Source organism: Lutra lutra, chromosome 9 (assembly GCF_902655055.1).
Source record: "Lutra lutra chromosome 9, mLutLut1.2, whole genome shotgun sequence".
In the NCBI taxonomy this organism is placed as follows: Eukaryota; Metazoa; Chordata; class Mammalia; order Carnivora; family Mustelidae; genus Lutra; species Lutra lutra.
In genome coordinates, this window is record NC_062286.1 from 54211911 (window position 1) to 54235671 (window position 23761).

General features: G+C 41.5%; 1 protein-coding gene and 1 long non-coding RNA gene across 24 annotated transcripts in view; one reads left to right on the top strand and one right to left on the bottom strand.

Annotated features, from left to right (window-relative positions):
• LOC125109999 (uncharacterized) overlaps positions 1 to 11674 on the bottom strand; it is a 78823-nt gene extending 67149 nt beyond the window's left edge. For both annotated transcript variants that reach the window (XR_007130407.1, XR_007130408.1), the window contains exon 1: positions 10717 to 11674. This is a non-coding gene — a long non-coding RNA (uncharacterized LOC125109999). The remainder of the gene's footprint in view (positions 1 to 10716) is intronic.
• Positions 11675 to 11852: 178 nt separating this feature from the next.
• AAK1 (AP2 associated kinase 1) overlaps positions 11853 to 23761 on the top strand; it is a 175796-nt gene continuing 163887 nt past the window's right edge. For 11 of the 22 annotated variants that reach the window (XM_047747121.1, XM_047747127.1, XM_047747130.1 and 8 more), the window contains exons 1-2: positions 11854 to 12022; positions 12311 to 12708. In XM_047747121.1, the coding sequence (XP_047603077.1) occupies positions 12546 to 12708 (163 nt within the window). In that variant the 5' untranslated portion in view covers positions 11854 to 12022; positions 12311 to 12545. Of the gene's footprint in view, positions 12023 to 12310; positions 12709 to 23761 lie in introns of all 22 variants that reach the window. The other 11 variants (XM_047747137.1, XM_047747138.1, XM_047747139.1 and 8 more) reach the window with 3 other exon arrangements.

The following is a 23761-nucleotide window of genomic DNA, read 5'->3' on the forward strand; positions in this document are numbered from 1 at the left end:
ATTGTCAGATGTTAAGGAAAGTCTTGATAGGAGACAAAGAGACCAAGTCAGCCAAATAAATAGAAAAGGGCAGCTTGATGGAAAAAGAGACCATGTAAGGAAAACAAACCAAAAAAAATAATTAATCCTGAAGGAGATATTATATTCATGAAATAAGAACAGAATCATATAAAAAGAAATGATTAAAGAATAAGTTCCTGAAATTAAAAATATGATAAATATTTCAAATATTCAGTAGAAGAATTGGAAGATAAAGGTGAGAAAATAGTCTACCCAGTAAACAAAAAACATTTTTTTTTTTAAACAGAGAGAGGGAAAATAGAAGAGAAAATTCCCAAAGAAAAATTAGAAGAAAACAGATGGGTAAGAATCATCAGTGAGATAATTTAAGAAAAATTTCCAAACCTGCAGGATATGTATTTCTAGGATAATACTGGGGACAAATAGAATATCCTATAAACAGTGAGAGAGAGAGAAAAAGAGAGAGAGAGAGAGAAAGATTCACATACAAAGAGTCCATTATCAGAATGACTTTATACTGCCTAAGAATAACTCTGAAAGCTAGAAGATAATAGAGCAATGCCTTAAAAATTCTGCAAAAAATTATTTCTATCCTAGAATTGTATACTAACCAAATAATCAAGTATTAGAGTAGAATAAAAACATGTCAGACATGGTATTTTTCCAAAAATTTTCCTTCTGTACACTCTTCTAGAGAAGGTACTGAGGATAATTCTTATCAAACTAAGAGGGTTCTTCTTATCAAAATAAGAAAGATGGGATACAGAAAACAGAGGTTCCAACATAGGAGGAGGGAAAGGAAACTTCCAAGATGATGGTGAAGGAAAATCATAGGATGTCAGCTGCATATCAGCTGGGCACGTAGGCCAGACTACAGAGGGCACCTAGGCCAAACTGTAGTCAGAAGACTCCTAGAAAGATTTATATAGAAAGATGGGACTGAAGGGCACCTGGGTGGCTCAGTCGGTTAAGTGTCTACCTTCAGCTCAGGTCATGATTTCAGGGTCCTGGGATCTAGCCCCAAATCGGGCTCCCTGCCAAGTGGAGAGTCTTCTTCTCCCTTTCCTGCTCCACCAGCTTGTGCACTCTCTCTCTCTCCCTCTGTCAAATAAATGAATAAAATCTAAATAAATAAATAAATAAATAAATAAATAAAAGAAACTATTATGTAGACCCACCCTTGTAAGTTTTGAATTTTAAGGATAAAGAATCCTACAGTAAAATTTACTACAAAGGAACAAAAATAGGGAAGTTTTTAGATTTTTCCTCAAAAATAAATATTAGAGGACACTGGGGAAATTTCTAAAGATTTGAAGGAAAAAAAATACATCCAGGAATTGTGTAGTTAACCAATGTATCTTCTCTTTAACTTGTAAAGGCAACAAAGACACATTCACGCAGATATCTTTTAGAGGCATATCATTCTATCTTTGTAGAAACAAACTGCTTGATGATATATTCCACCTGTTTAAGACCCCCAAAATTCAAAGATCATTGTATAAAAGAACTCTCTAGAGTCATTGAAATAAGGCAAACAAAGAACTTAATCAGTATATTTTTATAATTTAAATGTGAAAAATTATTATTGAAAGACAAAAAAAACCAATTTCATAATAGTAACAGCTAACATATTTATAAAGTTATAGGATCTAGTCTAAATGCTAGTCTAAGCTCTTAAAAACAAAACAAGAAGACAAAAGAGTAAACAGGACATTAAATAAGCTTGGGACAAAGAGGAACTAAACATTGTAAAATGTAGTTAGAGTATTTATTTATTTATTGTAATTAGAATACTAAAGAAAGAGTAGAGAAAAGTGAAAACTTCTGCGACATGTGAAATCTATATTGACTGAGTGAAAGTCTTAGTTTTAAATGGTTTTACTTTGAAATAAGAAAAAAACAAATCAACCAAATATCTGTCTGAATAATTAGAACCATAACAAAATAAAGCAAAGTGAAGCCAAAGGAAAAACAAAATATAAATAAAGGCAGGAAATAATGAATTAGAAAAATCTCCACAGTTTTAAAAAACCTAATAGCAGTTTCTTTGAAAATACAGACAACAGTTGTTCTGATCAAATTAAATGGGAGAAAAAATAAATACACAAAATTAGAACAGGAAATGGATATAATAACGGAGAGAATATTTTTATACTCATGGGAGAATGAAAAATACAAATGAATGAAAATAAACCACTGGTTCCCCAGCACTATTTTATGTGCTGAGGATATTGTGGTTAATGAGATAAAACTTCTCTCCTCAAATTTTACATTTATTTGATTAATGTTTATATCCTAACCATCTTCTTGCCTACTCTACCCAAGCTAAACTGAAAAATTTATGATTTTTTTTGGAAAAATGTATGATTTTTTAAATCTGTAAGTCCCATGTCTATTTTTGCTTATTATTTTATCATTTGAAAAATTTTCAATGCCTCTTAGAGGTCCTTGCACATACGACAGGCTGTAATGCAGTATATTCTTTATAAGCTAAAACTATAACACAGACGTTCGTTGGTAATATACATGCACACTCAAAAGGATAGGAAGGATATCCTTCTAAATGTTGTGGGGTTTACTAGTGAATAATAAGATCAATTATTTTTATTTCCTTTTTTCTGCTTTTCTATATTTCCAAATTTTACAAATGATTATGTATTATCATAACTAGAAAAATAGTTTTAAAAATAAGTTTTAAAAATAAAAAAAAAAAAGCGCCCAGGGGTGCTTGGGGGCGCTCAGTAGGTTAAGCATCTGCCTTCGGCTCAGTTCATGATCCCAGGGGTCCTGGGATCGAGCCCCGCATCCGGCTCCCTGCCCCCGGGGAAGCCTGCTTCTTCCTCTCCCTGCTTATGTTCCCTCTCTCGCGCTCTCTCTCTCTGTGTCAAATAAATAAATAAATAAAATCTTGAAAAAAAAAAAAAAAGCCCAAAGATCAAATTGGGAAAAAGGGCTTTCCATTTATGTGATAATGGTTTTAATTAATGTTATTAGTACATAAAGAGTTGGACATCCAACCTAAAGTAGTCACAGAAGTACTCTATCACATCACCCTAGTCTAATTATCCGTATTGCATTCATCACTAACATTTTCCTTCACTTGTTTGCTTATTTATTGTGTTGTCCTCACCCAGACCCCAGTGTAAACTCTCTTACAAGGAGAAACCTTGTTTATTCTGTTCCATATCTTCCCTGTGCCACTCTTCATCTGGTTTACCTCTTCGTTCTTTGAAGAAGCAAGACCAAAAACCGCAGGCACCAAGGTCAAAGAAATCGTGTAACGCTAGCACAGTTTTGGCACGTGACAGGTATTTAACTAAATAACTAATGAATGGAGTAATGAACATGATGTTAAAGAAAAAAAATTTCATGACACTTGCCAAAGACAGGAAGATTTTATTTAAAAAGAACTACTGCAGTTGCAATGAGGGTTTTGTACTAGGGGAGAAGGATGGAGCTCAAGTCCAAATACAACCAGGGTGGTAGGAGATTTATAGCCAAGGGTAGGGGTCAGTGGAGAGAAAATTCCTGAGAGGAGAAATATCCTGAGAGGAGCTAGGGGGATTCTTGCTAGATATACTCAGTAGGATTCTCACTGAAGGCAGGCCAAGGAGATAAGATATGGACAGTGGGGGGATGAGAAATTTGATCAGATATCAAAAAGTGATCAGATATCAAGGGTGGGGGATTTTTGCTAAACTGACTCAGCAGGATTCTTGCTAAGATTAAGTGGGCCAAGCACAGAGCCCAAGGTGAAGATCTAGTCCAAAAGAGGACTCAGAGGAGCCTGGCTCAAGTTTGACTAAGGAGAGAGTCCCTGTCAATAAAAAGTACCCAAGCTCACTAAGTTAAACAATGACAATTTAAAACAATGAGCACCATCTCTACCTATCGAATGGGATGGATTTCTCTTTTAACTGTACAAATTCAGTGTTTTTGTTTGCTTGTTTGTTTTTTAGAAAGAGAGAGAACACACATGAGCAGGGAGGGGCAGAGGAAGAGAAACTTAAGCAGGCTCCACACTGAGCACTCCGGAGCCATTCTTATAACCCTGAGATCGTGACCTGAGCTGAAATCAAGAGTTGGATGTTTAACCGGCTGAGCCACTCAGGTGCCCAGACTGAATGTCTGAAGACCAAAAGCTCCTTGAGAACAAAGAGTGTATCTATTTTGTTCGTTGCAATAAAAATTTCTGGTGTGTAACCCATAGTAGACGTTTAATAATATGTTAACTGAATCAAGAGTGGAGAGCAAATCAATATAACTTTCCTGGAGGAAACGTAATTAAATATATATATGTAAATAATATACATGTAAATGTAATGTAAATATACGTAATGCATATCTAAAGCAGTAGCATTTTAAAATGAAACAATAAAATATTCAGCAGTAAAGAACTGATTATTAAGTATCCATTAAAAATAATGTTTCTGGAGAATATATAATGGACTGGGAAATTATTAAATGAAAAAAACATTAAAGAATATACCAAATGTGCAATGGGATCTAATATAGTAAAAACAAACAAACAAAAAAACCCCAAAAAACCCCTGTATTTATATCCTGAAAAAAATGCTAAAAGGAAATTGATCAAAATAGTGGAAATAAATGGAAAGATATTCCATGCTCATGGATTGGAAGAATTAATATTGGTGAAAATGTCTGTACTACCCAAAGCAATCTACAGACTCAGTGCAATCCCTAACAAACCACCAATGGCATATTTCACAAAAGCAGAACAAAAAAAATCCCAGCATTTGTATGGAACCATAAAAGACCCCAAATAGCCAAAGCAATCTTGAGAAAGAAGCATAATGCTCCCTAATTTCAAACTATGTCACAAAGTTATCCTAACTAAAACAGTATGGTGCTCAGCCAAAACAAATGTATCAATGGAACAGAACAGGAAGCCCAGAAATAAACCCCTGCATATATGGTCAATTAGTTTAAGACAAAGAAGCCAAGAACATGCAACGGGAAAAAAATAGTCTCTTTAATAATGATGTCGGGAAAACTGGACAGCCATGTGCATAAAAATAAAACTGGGCCACTATCTTGCATTGTACACAAAAATCACCTCAAAATGAATTAAAGACTTGAACCTGAAACCATAAAACTATATGAAAACATTGGTAGTAAACTCCATGACATAAGTCTTGGAGATGATTTTTTTTAAACCTGACACCAAAAGCAACAAAGAACAAAAATAAACACCAAACTGAAAAGCTTCTGCACAGCAAAGGAAACCATCAACAAGATGAAAAGGCAACCCACTGAATGGGTAAAATATTTCTTTTTTTTTTTTTTTAAGATTTTATTTATTTATTTGACAGACAGAGATCACAAGTAGGCAGAGAGGCAGGCAGAGAGAGAGGAGGAAGCAGGCTCCCCGCTGAGCAGAGAGCCCAATGTGGGGCTCGAACCCAGGACCTGGGATCATGACCTGAGCCGAAGGCAGCGGCTTTAACCCACTGAGCCACCCAGGCGCCCCGGGTAAAATATTTCTAAATAACATATCTGATACTGGGCTAATATCTGAAACATAAAGAACTCATATAACTCAATAGCAAAAAAACCCTCAAACAATCCAGTTAAAAGATGGGCAGATGATGTGAACACATACTTTTCCAAATAAACAAACAAAAATATACAGATAACCAATAGGTACATAAAAAGATGCTTTATATTATTACTCATTAGGGAAATGCCAATCACAACCACGAGACATCACTATTAGAATGACTAGTATCAAAAAGGCAAGAAATAACAAATGTGGGTGAGGGTGTGGAGAAAAGGGAACTCTTGTGCCCTGCTGGTGGGAATGTAAATTGGTGTAGACACTATGGAAAACAGTATGCTGGTTCCTCAAAAAAAATTAAAAATAAAAATACCATATGATCCAGCAATTTAACCTCTGGGTATTTATCTAAAGGTGAGAAAGCCACTAACTCGAACAAATACCTGCATCCCCATGTTCGTTACAGCATTATTTACAATAGCCAAGATATGGAAACAAGCTAAGTATCCATCAGTGGATGACTGGGTGAAGGAATTATGGTATATATATATATATATATATATATATATATATATATATATATACAATGGAACTCAGTCATAGAAAAGAATGAGATCTTGCCTTTTGTAACAACATGGATGGATCTAGAAGGCATCACACTAAGTGCAGTAAGTCAGACAAAGTCAAATACCATATGATCTCTCTTACATGTGTAATCTAAAATATATATATATTAGGCTTCTAGGTACAGAGAACAGATTGATGGGTCCCAGAGGCAGGCGGTGATGGGTGGGAGAAATGGGTAAAAAAATTTTTTTACCTGTTTGTTTAAATAAACTGAATTTTTAAAAAAAGGACTGAGGGCACTTGGGTGGCTCACTTGGTTAGGCTTCGGCCTTCTGCTCAGGTCATGATCCCAGGGTCCTGGGATTGAGTTCTGCATGAGGTTCCCTGCTCTGCAGGGAGCCTGCTTTTTCCTCTGCCTCTGCCTCTCTCTGTCTCTGTCTCTCATGAACAAATTTTTAAAAATCTTAAAAAAAGAAAGGGCCGAGAGCATTTATTGGACATAGTAACGTGGAGAACTAGTAGAGATGGCAAGGAGAGACCATTGCTTTGCTGGAAAGAGGTGGAGAAAAATGGGGTATTTGCTGGAGGAGAATGAAAATTCAAGGTAAACTGATATTAAACAAATGACATAAAAATAAACTGTAGGAGATGGTGGAAATTGTGACCTAGAATGTCTCAGGTGCCTTTCATATTGTTAGAGAGGACTGAATATCCTGTACATTTTCTTTATTTACCCTTTGAGATTTACTGATCATCAAACTTTCAGGTCTAGAAACTTCTGTGTTGAAGGAATTCTTCTAAAAGAATATTTCTGTGGTTAATTAGACCACCAGAGTTAGGTCTAATTAGGACCCTGATAAGAAGCATTAAATATGTTTCAGTATTTTCATAGTTTTTTTTTTTCATTAAATTACTAATTCATTTGTTCTAAATATTTATTGAGCACCACTATGTGTGTGTGAGTCAGCTGCAAAGGACAGAAAGCTGAGTGTGATGTAATCCTGAAGGCATGAACCGGTTAACCAACAAAGACAGTACGAACTGATGTAGACTATAATGGAAGTAAATTCAAAAGTTCTGCAGTAACAGTAAGTAGCAGAACACAGCAGAAGGAGTAGCTGCAAGATTTACAGGGCAACTAAAAGGAGAACGGGGATTTAGACCTCCAAAAAGGTGTTGCACTGGGTAGGCTGAAAGGTCCTTGAAATCCTGAACTTCATGAAAATGGTCAATGCTAAAAAAAAAAAGGTCAATAGCAGTTATCTCTGAGTGATTTTTATTCTGAGTTGACTTTTATTCTTTATACTACATTCAATGATTATGTAATTACTTTTCTAACCAGAAAACAAAAACAATACATGTTCTTGTTAGAGAAGGAAAATGGTTGTTATAATTTCCCTTCGGCTAAACAGTGATTCTCAAACTTGAATATGAATCAGAATGACCTGGATGGTTGGTAAAAGGGGCTTGCGGGCCTGCCCCTACCTAAATACGTCCTAGCTGTTTTTACTACAATTGTGCTTTTCTTATCATTCTAACTTTCCTCTGTTGTTTGAGACACTTAATTTTACAGGATATTTTAAATTCCTTGGAAGGATTATATTTTATTCATTTTTATCCCTCAGCTGTCCTTTTAAGCACTAACTAAAGAATTGCTGCAAATGAAAACTGTATACCTGTGTACCATTTTTTAGTGCTGGAGAAAATATAACTATGATAAATATGTCAATATTCCTCAGAAGAGCAGGAAAAGTATTTAAATTTTAAAGTTTTTTTAAAACTGCTAAACCAAAAGTGAAGAAAAAAGTATATGGCTCTTCCCCTTAAGTGATGCTTTTGGTTAGTTCACTATTTAGTGATCAAATAGTTAATGATCTGAGTGCGGCCTGGTAATCTGTATTTCTAATAGATTCCATTGGACTAAAAACTGGCAGTATAGAATGGCCACATGGTGTAGTGAAAATGACGAGGGTTTTGAGGTCACTCAGGTTTTGATTCTGCCTCCGCCCTTTCCAGGCTCTGTGTAGCAATAGTTGACATACATTAACCCTGCTTGGTCTGTTTCTGGATTGACAAAATTAAGACTAATGTGCCCCTCAGAGGTGTATTGTGAAGACTGAATGATATGATTAAATATCCAACAAAGTGTGGGCCTTAGTTAAGGTAGTTAATTAATGTTGGTCCCCTTCCCTTTGATTTCCTCTAAGGATGCACCACACATTGCCATAACTGGGTTTATTGTGACATGATTTCACCACACCACAGGGCCATTTTCTCCTAACCTAACAAATCATGCACATCCCTCTGCTACTAACAAAATTTTCACGCTTTATCTATGAAATTGGGGAAAACAGTGTAACAGTATTTACTTTAATAGGTCAGAGTATCTACTTTGCAGAGATGCATACAGGTGGATTAAACAAGATATTATGTTAAGTGCTTAATACAGTAACTGGCATATGGAAAATATACATTAAATGTCAATTTCTTTTCCCCTTCTTTCTCTCTTTTTTTTTTTTTTTTGGGTGGGGGGAGATGAGCAGAGGGAGAAAGAGAATCTTAAGCAGGCTCCATGCCCAGCGCAGAGCCCCACCTCACAACTCATAACCTGAGCCCAAATCAAGAGTCAGCTGCTTTACATACTGAGCCATCCAGGTGCCCTCCCCTTCTCTTTGATTAGGTATTCATCCATAGTATCTCCTAGACTAAGTTCAAAAGCTTACCTAGTCCAGAATACTTAAAATCAATTTTTCTACCTTAATCAGATTGCTCTCTTCTATGTCACATTTAATTTGAAGTCAATAATTTGGCTTATTTAAGTACTGGTAAGGACACATACTATATATACTATTGGACTGAATGCTTAAAGAGATAAGTAGAAGACTGTTCGCTGACTTTGAGTACTTGAGGTGACAATATATATACATGAAAAGTTGAATAAGAACGAGATGAAGGGTGGGACAAATTACACAGAAAATAAGTGTGGTAGGAGTTTTGGGTTTATGGTGGCTGATCTGTGATTATTTTGCACTCAGGAACAAGAAAATTATTATATATTTTTTATTTTTATTTATTTGAGAGAGAGAGAATGAGAGAGAGCATGAAGAGGGTTGGAGGGAGAAGCAGATTCCTCGCCTAACAGGGAGCCCAAAGCAGGACTCAATCCCGGGACTCCAGGATCATGACCTGAGCCAAAGGCAAGTCGCTTAACCAACTGAGCCACCCAGGCGCCCCAAGAAAATTATTAAGAGTTGTAAGAGAGCACTGGTTTTATGGCTGAGAAAATAGGTTCAGAAACCTAAGGGGCTTAGGGCAGAGCTATGGAGTAGCAGAGATTTCCGTCTCCTGGTCCCCTATTGCTTGCAGATATGTTTTTAACTGTTTTCTAGTATTTTAATCAGTTTGTATTTGTTCTTTGAGAGTAGGCAATTCAGTGTAGCTAGTTAAACACTGGGCTTTAAAGCCAAAGAGTCTGGGTTTAAGCGCTGACTTTGCTAGTCACTATCTGTGTGACTTTGAGCAACTCATTTACCTCTATGCTTCAAAGCCCTCATCTAAAAAATGAGTACGATTAATATTAGCTTATTTCATAGGGCTGTTATGAGGATCAAATAATTATTATATATAAAGGATTAAAAACTGGAGCTTTGTCATTATAATTGTTATTAATCTCTGAAAGAATGGAAAGCAAGAAATCCAGTGTTCTAATGTTTTTTCTTTCTTTTGCTTCTTTATAAAGAAACCTCCTCAAAGCATCACGTGGATGCTTGTTAGCTGCCTTAATCCTATCAGATAAAAACAAGTTTTTGTTCCTCAGAAGTGAGACTTGGGATTTGCATAAGCCTGGCCTAGTCTGGTAACAGGAATGTCTAGAGAAGTAAAACCTGAGATAGGAACAGATTCTGGGACCCAACAGAACCTCTTCAAAAAAATCAGTCAAGATCAATAGATGTAGATAAAGATGGAGGTCAATGAGTCTAATTCCAAATGAACTTTCCCATCTATTTTCAGGTTTATTCCAAACTTCCTCAAGACAAAATCTAGCCTTTTAAGGAAAGTGCAGAGAACATGCCTCTGTGGGCTTTCTTTGAGGGAATGTTCTGGCAGGTGCTGCATTCCACCCTGGAGGTGGCTGCATGAATTCGTGAACTGAGGTGACAACATTGACTCCCTCTGGAAGAAAAAATGCTGTCTCTACATAGGAAGCTTAACTACAAAGGCACTACTTGAAAAAAGGAGGAGGAGGAGGAGGATGGGGGAGGGGAAGGGGAGGAGGAGGAAAGGAGAAGGAAGAGAGGAGGATGGAAAAGAGGAAGGAGAAGCAGCAGTTACGGCTCAGTTCAACATTCAGATTAGAGAAGGCAAGAACCATTTTTTTTCCCCCTGGAGTACCTCTCCGTCCTCTCCTCAAATGCCTACTGAAAAAGTTCTGGGACGAATTACAAGCCAAGAGTGCTGTCGCAGAATTAGGCAGAGCGGGTGGAGGTGAGAAATAACCTATATTCGGGTGGTTAGAAAAATCATGGATTTTTTGGGAAGCGGGGGCAGGGATTTGGAACTACTTTCAGCATCATCCATTAGGAAATCTAGGGAAGGAGAAGGGTACTAACCGGCCTTCCAAATCTTCTAAATTTGGCAGATGAAAATCACGTTGTCCACCTAGTGGACTTGGGCACTCAGGCGATATCTGTATATTAAGCATCAAGGAGGAAATCTTGAAGTGAAAAAGAAATAACAGAAGATCAGCCTTGGGTTCTTGTGTGAGGGAAGATTCTGTCAAGGTCAGGCCCACCCATAGCATCAGCAAAGGTGGAAGAATTTAGCGTCACTGTCTGCAGCCCAGCCCCGAAGTTTGGGATCAGAGCCAACGATTTGGATCTGCTGGTACCCTAGAATCTGCCCTGCACACACCCCTTAAGTTTCTCGGTTTGAGTCTCGCCTGTAAATTCTCAGACGAAACACTTGTCTTGTTACGCTTTCTCACAGCGCCTAGCTCAGAGCTGACCGCTGAGCAGTTCTCAATAACAACTGGAGCAAAAACAGCTTTTGAGGTTGCGGGCAGAAGGGCACAGATTTCACTTCGGGTTGGCGTTCGGGTGTGGCCTTGTACCAACTGCCAGTGAAATTCTCCCGATCACCCCCTGTCTTCCACTTTCTGCCCAGGTGACGTCGGTAAGCTCCGCAGGACAGGCTAGGGGCTAAGAGGTTAACGCGCGTCCTTCAGGTGTCAGCCTCGATCCTTTTGGAAACAACAACCCCCAGAATCCCTTGTACAGGGAGGTCAAGCCGCAAATAAGATGGCCTCAAAAGGGTGGAACATGCAGCAGTTTCCTAGTCCCTGGCAGTCTCTTTACCGGATGTGTTTAAATAACCGAATCCCCACAAAATGCACCACCCCACTAACCACCTTAGAGGCCGAGGAGGCCACCGCAGCCACCTCGCTCGCTCCTTCAGGGGCATCCTGGGAGTTGTAGTCCAGCCGCTGGGTTTCGCCGAACTACCTTTCCCATGGTGCCATGCGGGCCGGGCGATAAAAGTTCTTTTCCAAAACTCTTTCCACACTGAGACACCCCCCTCCCGGGTCCCCTTCTCTCCGACGACTCCTTTTCGTCTGTCGCGACTGAGCGGCAGCAACAGGAGAGCTTCGGCCCGTCGCCGCGCCGTCCCGAGAGGCACTTCCGGCGGCGGTTCACTTCCTGGTTGGGTGGATGGAGCCGGGCGGGAGCGCGCGCGGGGGAGGGGCGGCGGGTCAGTCTCCGCTGGGCGCTCCGGGGATCAGCTGGCGGGCGGGCGGGCGCCGAACGCGGCCCCGGCTCTCGCTGCAGCGCCGCCTCTTCTCCGCGTCGCAGGCCGGCCCGGAGGCCGTGACAATGTTGCAGGGCTGGTAGCTGGGAGCCAGCCGCCGAGCCGTCTCAAGTGGGTGCCGCCGGGATGCTGCCTTTTGGGGCGGCGGGGAGACCCGGGAGGAGGGGGAGGCAGTGCCCGGCTCGGTCGGCGCTGGCCGAGGCGGCCGAATCCTTCCTTTTTCCGAGCCGCGGGCACAGGGGTCCCGGGCTCTGCCGGGTTTTCAGCCCCATGGTTTTTCTTGCTAGGAAAATGCACGGAGCGTTTCCCCGGGATGATGGCTTTCGCTCTCTCTAGGACTCAGCGGTTGAATTCGTAAGTGTGTTACTGATTCATCCTCTCTCTCTTCTGTCATCACAGGTTTAAACTTACACGAATCGCTCTCTTGAGGAGGAGGGGACCGCGGCGCGATTGACACGCATATTCCTATAGGCATCCTCCCTCAGCCCCCACCCCCACGGCCGGATTCGGGTGGCTCCTCTCCGAGCTGAAATCCGAGAAGAAATCCTTGGATCTCTTGTTTTCTTAAAAAAAAAAAAAAAAAAAAAAATCCAGAAACCGTCGGTATTTTGCTTTACTGCTTCCTATTCGCAAGATGAAGAAGTTTTTCGACTCCCGGCGAGAGCAGGGCGGCTCTGGCCTGGGCTCCGGCTCCAGCGGAGGTGGGGGCAGCACCTCGGGCCTGGGCAGTGGCTACATCGGAAGGGTCTTTGGCATTGGGCGACAGCAGGTCACTGTGGACGAGGTGTTGGCGGAAGGTATGGTGGGACTCTTTCAGTGTGCCGTGAATTAAAATCTTATGCTGATGCAGCAAGACTGGTTTCTAGTTGTTCAGTGGATGAATGGGTTTTGACCAATTGACCCTCCCTTCCCCCTCCCCTTGCTCAGTGAATCATTGTCCTTGAGAAATTTAAAACTGAGATTTGGAAGTGACAGGGCTTGTGGGGTGGAAGAACGTTGCTGGAAATTGTTTACCTCGGTGACCTTTTATTTTATTTCTTTAAAAATTGGCAAGCCAATTCTTGTCTGCCTCACTGAACTATAAGGATCAGATGAGAAAACGTATGTGTGAAAGTGTAAAGCTTCACATCAAATGTAGGGTGCTGGGCTTGTCATCTTTCATAAACTTGAAATTGTGATGTGAGGGCTGAAGGGTGGAGGTGGAGTAGCTTTAAGGAGAGAGGGGTTTCTCCTTCTACCCAACTTTCCCACTCCCAGGAGCAGGCATTGGAGGAAGAGAGGATTTTCAGAGAATGGGAATATGTTTTTCTAAGAGCCAAGGCTTTTGGTGGATTTGACTAGTTTTGTTTCCTGACCGAACTATAATCAGGTCCCCAGGATGTAGCCAAGATAACAGAAATTACACGAGATGAATGTGATTATTTTGAAACCAGTCTACTAGGCCCCTCTGCCTCCTGTTTTAGTTTTTATTTTTATTTTTTAGCCGAAAGAAGTACTTGAGAGTGGCATCTGATTTTTGTTTTTCCTCAATTGGAGAAGATATTATTTAGATCTGCTGTGTAAATTCTTTCCATGTGTGTTCATTTGTGTATCTATAGATATGTAAATATATATTTTTATCCCCCAGGCTTTCTGGAAATCTTTGCATGTATCTTTTGGTAACCGTAACCTCGACCTTCATAATTATGCCAGACTCATACTTTTCACAGCCCATTGCCTGCCTTGTGTGCTTTTATTTTTAATAAAAGCAGCAATTTCCTGGGGATGAAGCTATTCAAACTAATTGGATGGGGCCAACCTACTGTAGGTTGTGTTATTGCTGAGAGGGGATGGGGGAAGGGAGAGGCTTCTGTTAGGTCAACATGGTGGTTTTGGGGTGGACAGTTTATAAGCTGGAGAAGGAGCCTTTTTGCAAGCTCAGGTTGAAGCAAAGGTCCTAACCTGGGCCTGGGAGATGCCTGTCATGGTGATTGTTGCAGGCATGTGGGTTGAGATGAAGAAGAAGCTGTGTTTGGCTCTCAGCTTGTGCAAGTACTGGGTTCAACTTGGGCCCATTTTTCTGGGGTTAGGGTGAAAGCCTTTACTTTAAAAACGCTTAACAAAAAAAGATCTGACAATTAATGTCCTTGTGAAATTCTTGCTCTTTTCCATTCTCAGCACTGCTCTAGCTGGACTTAATCCGGGGCCTGAGTCACTGTCCCTGTGGATCTTTCCTTGTGGGCTTTGGTGCAGGATGGGAGATGATTCTGTGCCCGCTGCCAGATCTGCACCCTTGAATCTGATCTGTGTCTTTCATCCCTGTGCCAAAGCCCTTAACTGCAGTGGGATGGAGAAATGGAGGAGTATGTGAGAGAGAAATTAGGAGGAATGAGGGGGCACAGAGCTCTTTCCTTCTCTTTGAATGGCTTCTGCTGACCTTACAGCTCAGGAGCATTTTGTTCAGCTGGAATATTGTCTCATTGTAGTTGGTGCTACCCTAAGCAGTGCCTGTTCTCAGAGTCTGAATGATGGGGGAGAGAAAGGCAAAGTTGGTCTTTATTATCTCGGCTATCTTCCTCTTCCCTGGAATTCATTCCTGAGAACTGCACATCATGCATTATGGTATTTTTATATGGAATTAAGGACTTGCAGCTCTGCATTCGTTTATTCATTCATCAAGCAGCGTGGCATATTTATGATGCGCCAGGCACTGTGCTAGGCCCTGGGGATATGACATAAAACTAGATGCTATAGTTTACAGACTATGCTGAGAGATGGAAAACAGCCCGTTAGAATAGAGTGATATGTGCTTGTCGTGGAGACAAGCTTAGGGTGCAGTGGCCCCCAGTTTTAGAGATCCAAGAATTGCTTTCTGCAGGAAGTGACTGACCGGAGAATGAGTAGGAGTTATGCAGGTGTGGAGATAGCATGGACCAAGACTCAGAGCAGCAGGAGAGAGTCTCCTGTAAAACTGGGTCTGGTGATTCTGCTCTCTTTATATTCTTTGACTATAAGTGAGTTTGAATTTGTGGCTCTTAGAGGTATATAGCTATGTAGGAGCCTGTATATGAATTATTTATGTAGCATTTACTAAATAAAAAAGGTACTACTAAGTTCTGAGAGGCATAATAGGGAGATCTAAAGGGTGATGCCTGCCTTTAAGGAACTGCCAGTGCATTTGGTAAGACGAAGGCACATATTCACACTTACAGTATACCATGGTTACAAGCACTGGTTCTATACAGTCAGGCAGATCGGGGTTCGAATTCTGCATCTGTACTTTCCTAGCTGTGAAACCTTGGATAAGACATTTCAAATCTCTCCTGAATCTGTTTCCCTATGGCAGTGGTTCTTAAAGCGTGGAGTCCTGGATCAGGAGCATCAGCATCATAGGGAAGCTCGTTAGAGATGCAAATTAGGCCTCACCCTATAAACCACGAGGGTGGGGCTTGAACAGATTTCTGGAGAGATTCTGATGCAAGCTAAAGATCGAGAACCCCTCTCCTTTGGCGTGGTCACAAAGATCGAATGAGGCAATGAATGTGAATTATTTTTCAGGTGTTCAATGAGTGGTAGCCATTATTTGCCAGCAACATTTTATCCTATATATAGTTAAGGGAGAGTGTTGGGGGGAATCTGGAGGTTGGTTTGGCTATAGCAATCTGCAACAATCCTTTTCCCCATGGTGGGTGGACAGAGTCAGATATTTTTCTGCAGAAGCCTCACTAGCTCCTTAAAGGGTCAACATGTCTCGGGTGACCATGTTCCTTCCTGCACCTTTTTCTCTATGAGTCCCCAGGCGTGGACCTAACCACCAGTCCCAGCCAGAGTTGTCCAAGGATGATGACAATTATGCATTGAGTTGCCAGGGCAATGACCAGACGGTTTGGGGAGGGTGGGTTTTAAACACAGACTCTTTAGCACCACATCCCACGTGTCATCCCTATTTCTCTACAATGGGTATCAGTCTATGCTTTATAGTGAGGAATGCAAGAACACCAAGGGAGAGTGCTGGAGTAAGACAGGAGAATGCGTGGGCTGCCATCTCTCCATCAGTATCAGCCCTGCTCGCCTGCTTTCACTGACTGTTCACTGGGCACTGGGGCTTGTTCGGGGGAAGTGAAGACTCTAGACCATGAGTTCAGGGAATATGGCTACCTCCAGGCTGGGTGTAGAGGTGGGTATCTTCTCTAGCTTCCTCAGTGAGGATGCCATGACTACTTCCTAATCATGTCTGAGGTCATGGGCGTGTGATATCAAGGGAAGATTTGGTTAAGCTTCTGGAATGAGCTCAATGGGAAAATTGGAGCAATGCTCAGAGAAGGACTGAAGAGCTGTGCTTTTGTTATTTGTCCTTAGCTATATGAGGCCTTACGTCTAAGGTTTAAACAGTAAATGTTTGTTGAATACCTGCTGTGTCCAAGACCACTTTCCAGAACTGCATCAGTCCTATATAAGGTGGACCACATGCCCCATCAGAGCAGTTTCCTTACTTCCACTGAGGAAATCTAGGTTTAGACTTAATGAGAACTACTGAGTGAGTTTCTGTACTAGTAAACTTAAAATTTTTTCTACCAACATCACAAGGTAGTGAGGTTTAAACACCTAAGACAAACATATGTATACATGTATGTATGTCTGTGTACACACACATATGTAGCATATGATTACTTTGTGTTAGTATTGATATGCACATGTGTTCATTTAGTGAATGTTCCTTAGGCTTTCTTTGTGGCAGGCACTGCATTAGATTCCAGAATTACTAAGATGAATAGGACATGGGCCTGGCTCTTAAGGAGCTCGTAGACCAACACATAACCCTAAGATCAGTGTCCAGCACTTGGCATGGCCCTTGGTGTATAGTAGATGATAAAAAGATGTCATGAGGTGATAAAGAGAAAGGGCCTGGGGGCCAGGGTTTATAAATGAAGTATGGTTTGAACAGGAATGGAAATTGCCCAGCAGATGGTCCAGATGAGGGTTACCCAAGGCCTTCCAAGCAGAGAGAGTTAGCATATGCAAGTGTGTAGTGGTGAAACAGTATGATGAGTTCAGAGATACTGACTAGTGGTATCGTCTGGGTTAGTACCAATTTCCCTTCCAGAAAGAAGATGGAAGGAAAGAAGGACATGGAATGGTAGAAGGGAATTCTTTTACATTTGTTCCCTGGCTGTTGACTTGCTGCTCACTTTCTTTGGTAGCCCTGGGTCTTTCGAGTAACTACTGATTAGCTCTCAGCTTGCCCTTCTACTGTCTGTGCCTCAGCCCTAGGCTAATTGTGGGGCAAGGGTTGGGAGGGTAGTGTTTGGGGGCAGGGGAGCCGTCTGGAAGTTTCAGTGAGAGGCAGGCAGCTTGAAGGAGAAGCAGGTGGGGGAGTGGGATGACCAGTGTTAGAGAAAGGAGTGGACGGGGGAGAGAGTGAGGATGTGTGACCAGACCAGAAGGTAGGTTAGAGAGAAAAAAAGAGGCAATAAGATTATGGAGAGCTTAAGTGCCAGGCAGAGAGGTTGGTTCTGAGCACCTGAGGTCTTCTCTGACGCAAACACCAATTTGATCCCTCCCACCTCAGATGTCTTTGCCTGCTGGGAAGTCTGGTTTTTTAGTGGCAACTGCAGATTTTCAGGGGGTGGCTTGTGAATGGTGTCTTCTTCCTGGCTTCGGGCACGATGATGATTTTAGCTTTGCTAAATATAGCCAAATCTAGAATTCAGAAATGAAATCCAGAATAAGCAATTGCATGGTCAAAGCCTTGCCTTTGCCTTTGGTCTTTCTAACAAAGTCATACTCATTCAATGCAAGATGATAAACAGTTTCACGTGGGTTTTGAGTGGGAGGGGATAAGGGGAGGCGTCCACTTGTACCTGAGTAGCTAAAGCTGCATGTAGAGTACACAGGAAAAGCTTGATAAACATTAATCCGGGATCCGTGAGCCATGACTGCCTCAGAGCAGTCATGGCAGTATTTAAAAGGTGACCCTCAGAGAGGGGCTCACACCACCAAGTACCTTCATTTTGTGCTCTTCAAAGGCTAAATGCTTTTCAAGCCTGCTTAAGAAATAACTGTGACATCTGCATCTGAAAGAGCCAAACAGTGGTAATAATAGAAATGGTATTGTCTATTGAAGTAGCATCTGGCAGTGTGAAGTAGCAAAGAGTAGCCTTCATTCTGCTTTTCTGGAGCTTGCTTTTTTTTTTTTTTTTTTTTTTTTTGGTATGGCGGAAGGAGCACTGCAGTCTAAACAGGGTGATCAGGGTTTGTTGGTCCATTCATTGCCGTATCCAGTAACCATTACTGAGCACTCACGATGTCCTGGACATCAGCCAGTGATAAATAAGACACTGCCTTGAGGAACTCCCAATGCCAGAACTTCAGATGCCCGAGCCAGTAGCTCTAAGTGTGGGAGTGGAAGGTTATAAAAGGGGGAGGGCAACAGACCCGAGGCAGCAATTAATTCTGTGGGGTCAGGAATAGTCAGGAAAGCTAAAGAAAGGTGTTATTTGAGGTAGATTCAAGGCAGAGAGAATACCATGGCCAAAGAGAAAAAGCAGGAAAGTGCACTGCCTGCTGGGAGCTTTATGTTTCGAGATAACATAATCTACCAATGGTCCAGGGCTGTGCTGTCCCGTAAAGTAGCCACAGCCACATATGGCTGTTTAAATTTAAGTTACCGAAATTAAAATTCAACTTTAATTCTTCAGGCACACTAGCCACTTTTCATTTGCTTAATAGCCACACGTGGTTAGGACCTACAATTTTGGACAGCACAGATAGAAAATATTTCATCATCATAAAAAGTTCTATTGGTGTTGGTTTGGAGCAATGTTCGCTAAACTTTTTGCATGGAATGGCACTATCTAAATGGCATTATTTAGAGAAATAATGGAAGATTGGCTCCTGCCCTCTTGTTGAATAATGTGAGCAATGCACATGAAACAAAGGCACCCTCCAAAAGGGTGTGTGGTGTAGTCTCTCAATTCTGAAGGTGTTGAGGGGAAGGAGACCAGTGAGGTCTCCTTTTCTCAGTTAAACATTTAATCCCTTCATTGGATGTATGCCTTTTTGTTTATACATTATGTGCATGTCCTGCTATCATTAGCTAATATCTGAAGGCACAGTATATACTTAAAATGAAGTTTATCATTTATGATAAGAGATGCAAATGTGTATTTTAAGCTCTCTGGATAGGTTTTGGTGCATTTCTTGTCATATCTTGTTTCTATATCATAATGTGACTGATGAAAACTACACCAGGAAGGACGCCTGGGTGGCTCAGTCGGTTAAGCTTCTGCCTCTGGGTCAGGTGGGATGGAGCCCATCTGGCTCTCTGCTCGGCGGGGAGCCTGCTTCTCCCTTCCCTTCTGCCTGCTGCTGCCCTTGCTTGTGCATGCGCTCACTTGCGTGCGCTCTATCAAATAAGTAAATAAAATCTTAAAAAAAAAAGTACACCCAAATAGAAATGAGGCACTGCCATATTTTTTTGTTCGTGTATGCTGTCTTTAATCTAAGGTATCTTTGCAGGAATCTTTTTAAGCCCCTTGTTTGCTTTGTGAGGGTTAATTCATTTCAAACAAATGTGATCAGCAAATCTACTTAACCAAGCACATGAACTGTAGTACATTTTATTCCACGTCAGCCTGCGCTACGGAGCTTCCATTCTTTGCTTATTCCATTAGATTCGTATGAGACCCGGGCTGACATAGAGACTGGATGGGAACACTAGTGTTGGGCCATCTAGTAAGTATTAATAAAGAGAAGGTCTTATTTTTTAAGATGATAATATAAGCGGAGAGTCTCATCTATATATTTGCCTTCCCCAGTGGACTGTTTTGTGTACCTCTCTTTGGAGACTACTGATCTAGACCAGTGGTTCTCAACCAGGAGCAGTTACCTCCAGGTGACATTTAGTAATGTCTGGAGACATTTTTGATTGTTACAGGGTGGGAGGTAATACTGGCATCTAGGGGGTATAGGCCAAGGGTATAGGCTATATACTGCTAAGCATCCTACGGCGTACCCAATAGCCCTCCCTCCCCACCACAACAAAGACTTTCCTGGCCTAAAATGTCAGTTGTGCCAAGGTGGCACAACATGACGTGTTGACCGTTACTGGGGAAAGAGAAAGGAGTCAGGGATGGCTCAGAAGGGTCGCGTCTGATTCTAGGCGAATCACTTAGTTTTTAAATTCATTTTCTCAGAATCATTGAGCCAACAATCTTTCTGTTTAACCTGTTATGGTTAAAAATCTTCATATCATTTTCTGTATAAAATGTCTCCTTCCAGAAGTGAACCAGTGAACTACAGGAGATAGAATGGTAAGTCTTTGTAGGCTCTGGCCGAGGGCATTGTCACTGTACTCTACTGCTGACTGAACATGGAGTATGAACTTGAAACAATTCTCCTTGTATTCTCATTGCTCCTATTTGAGCAACCCAAAAGTATTGTGAAAGCATTTTCTGACTTGAATTGCTTATAGGAAGGTTCAGTTGGGACGAGTTACTAAAAATCAGAATGTTGTGAGAGAAGATGTTGATAATCCTTTGCACAAAGAATTTTCAGGAAGAGTCTAGCACTTGCAGTTAGGGATATTGGGTTCAAGTTCTTTGACTACTATTTGCTGGTGTGGCTTTGGGAACTCATTTAACCAGTGTGAGCCACTGGTTCCTCATTTGTAGTAACTTTCCTTCCTGCCTCTGTAGGGATGTTATGACCATGAAACGAGAGGGCGTAGTTATGTGTAATGCAGAGCGCAGAAGAGACAGCTTGGCCTGCCAGCCAGGAGCCACAAGGATAACTGAGCATCTACAGTATTTTCAGCTCTATGATGCTGTGGCATACAGAAAAATAATGGAAGATTGGCTCCTGCCCTCCTTGTTGACATAATGTGAGCAATGCACATGAAACAAAGGCACCCTCCAAAAGGGTGTGTGGTGTAGTCTCTCAATTCTGGAGGTGTCGAGGAGAAGGAGACCAGTGAGGACTGAAATGGTTAGGAAACACTGAAGGTGGATTGTTCTTAACAGAGTTTTCTCTGGAACCCCTTCTTCGAGTAACCTTGTTTTTGGGAACATGTCTAGTTCTGCATGTTTGCATATGTTGTATTCTTAGCAAAGTTGAAGTGAGTATTGCAACATTTTTGGTTTCTTTTGAGGAACAAAATTGCCTACATAAATAAATCATATGTTCTGTGCTTATACCCAAAGTAAAAAGCCTTTTGTTTTTTTTTTTTTTTAAAGATTTTATTTATTTATTTGACAGAGAGAAATCACAAGTAGGCAGAGAGGCAGGCAGAGAGAGAGGAGGAAGCAGGCTCCCCGCTGAGCAGAAAGCCCGACGCGGGGGTTGAACCCAGGACCTGGGATCATGACCTGAGCCGAAGGCAGCGGCTTAACCCACTGAACCACCCAGGCGCCCCAAAAAGCCTTTTGATTCCATGTGATTCCCTCAGCAGTCCGGGCTGCAGCATTTTATGCCTCCTCCCCCCCCTTCCAGTATCTTTAGTATTGCTAGGCTGCTGTCTTTATTTTTAGTGTATTATGTATACTTTAAACAATCTCCGTTCTTCTTGTTGAGTTATGAACAATTGTTAGGGAAGAGGAGTCCTTCTGAGTGACGCTTTCACCTTGGCAGAGAGAGAATTCCTCAAGTCGGAACAAAGTTGAAAGAGTGAAAATCTGGAGTTTCACTCAGGACCTGCTGTGAGTGAATCAGCCCGAACTGGTCAGTTTTCTCCTTGGGCTATGACTTAACCTTGGCAGACAGTGGATGGCAATGCCAGCAGAAGCTTTTGTTATTCCTGATTTCTGAAGAGCCGAGAGATAATTGGATGAAAGAGTTTATGGCATCCCTATATTATTATCATAGAAGGCCAAGCATAGCATTGATGTTAGATTATCATTTGTAATTATAATGATTGTAAATAATGATGCCTTTCATCTAGGACTTGAATCCTGGAAAAAGCAATATGATGCCGTGTCATTTTGTTGCTGCCTGTTTTTGAGGATGCTTACAGCTATTGTACTGGGACCTTTAGGGTGAGAGAGAGATTATTGTCCCTCTGGTACAGAGCATGACTTTGAGAACAAAATAGAGACTATTACCCTTCGGAACAAGAAAAAAAAAGAGGACTCTGGCCTCATCTGTTGGGCTTCTCTTGGAGGATTGGGGCTTGAGCAACATTTACAGAGGTGGTAAGTCTCCTACTGTTCCCCCAACTCATCATTTTCCCTGGTCAGTGAATCTTGTTGGTTCAGGAAGTGCTGATTATCCTACTGGGTTGTTAGATTTGTTTAGTTTCCCCTTGCTTTGCTCTGTTCCTCAGGCCTTTGTTCTACCGTTTTTAGGAGCCTGAGCATCTCGGTGGTGGGGATTTGGCAGTGCTGGGAGAAATAATTCCATATGACCTTTCGGCTATGTATAATCTTGGTTTGAGCAGAAGGGGTAACTCAGCAGTGATTGAGGAAAACCTGCTATCTGTCCCCTGTGCCCCAGAAAAATGGAAGCACTGTGATGTTCTCCTTAGAAGACTTCTGAGGTTAGTCCCATGTGCAGTGGTTTAAAAGCATGGGAATTGGAAGTAAGCAGCCCTTGGCCTGAATCCTAGGCCTGTGATGTTGGTCAATGAAGATCCTGGCTTCATTTATAAGGTACGGATAATACTGTGGGTGGTTGTAAGGATTAGATGAAATTATGCAAAGTGCTTAGCATAATGCCTAGCATATAGTTAGCAGTCTGTAAATGGTAACTTAGTATGTGAGTGCATGGATTTTGTTTTTATCAGGCAATATTTGTTTTGCTGTGTGTATAACCTGGTGAAATTAGTGTCTTGGAGAAATATGTATATATACACACACATACATACACATATCTCTCAATCTCAAAAGTAGAAATGCGAGTTATAAGTATCTTAGCTAGGGGCACCTGGGTGGCTCAGTCTTTAAGCGTCTGCCTTCGGCTCAGGTCATGATCCCAGGGTTCTGGGATCGAGCCCCACATCGGGCTCCCTGCTCGGTGGGGAAGGAAGAAGCCTGCTTCTCCCTCTCCTACTCCCCCGCTTGTGTTCCCTCTCTCGTTGTGTCTCTGTCTGGCAAATAAATAAAATCTTAAAAAAAAAAAAAAGTATTGGGGCGCCTGGGTGGCTCAGTGGGTTGAACCTCTGCCTTTAGCTCAGGTAATGACCTCAGAGTCGTGGGATCGAGCCCTGCATCGGGCTCTCTGCTCAGCAGGGAGCCTGCCTCCCTCTCTCTCTGCCTGTCTGCCTCTCTGCCTACTTGTGATCTCTCTCTCTGTGTCAAATAAATAAATAAAATCTTAAAAAAAAAGTATCTTAACTTTATAAAGGAACTCATTATTTAAATGAATGCTATACTCTGTAGATAGATAGATATAGATGAGGAATAAGGAGAAGAGAAGGAATCTCAAAGAAATACTGTGGTTTTGATTTTTTTTCCTGCTTGAAAGCCACCTGTGTGTTGGAAAATTTCCCCAACCTTTCATGTTATTATTAGTATGAAGGGCCTCTCTGCCCCTGAGGAACGCCTGATCCCAGCTGCCTATCCAGCTTCAAATTCTTGTGCTGTAACACAAGTTATCTGCTTCATTCAGGCTTGTGCCGTCCTCCTCTCCCTTGTACCATGGATTTAGTTCTTTCCAGTGCTTTACCACAGTGCTCCCTCTACCTGGGATCCACTCCCCTGCCCTGCCCACCTACCTGAATCCTACCTAACCTCTGTACTTCATAGTCTATCCTGTTGTCCTGTGGTTGCTTGTCATTCTTGCTGCCTTTGTTGGCGCTTTGGGTTCATAATCTCAAGGATTTGTTTTCCTATTTATCTATTTCATTTGTAACTACTTTAAAGTATTAGATAATCCTTA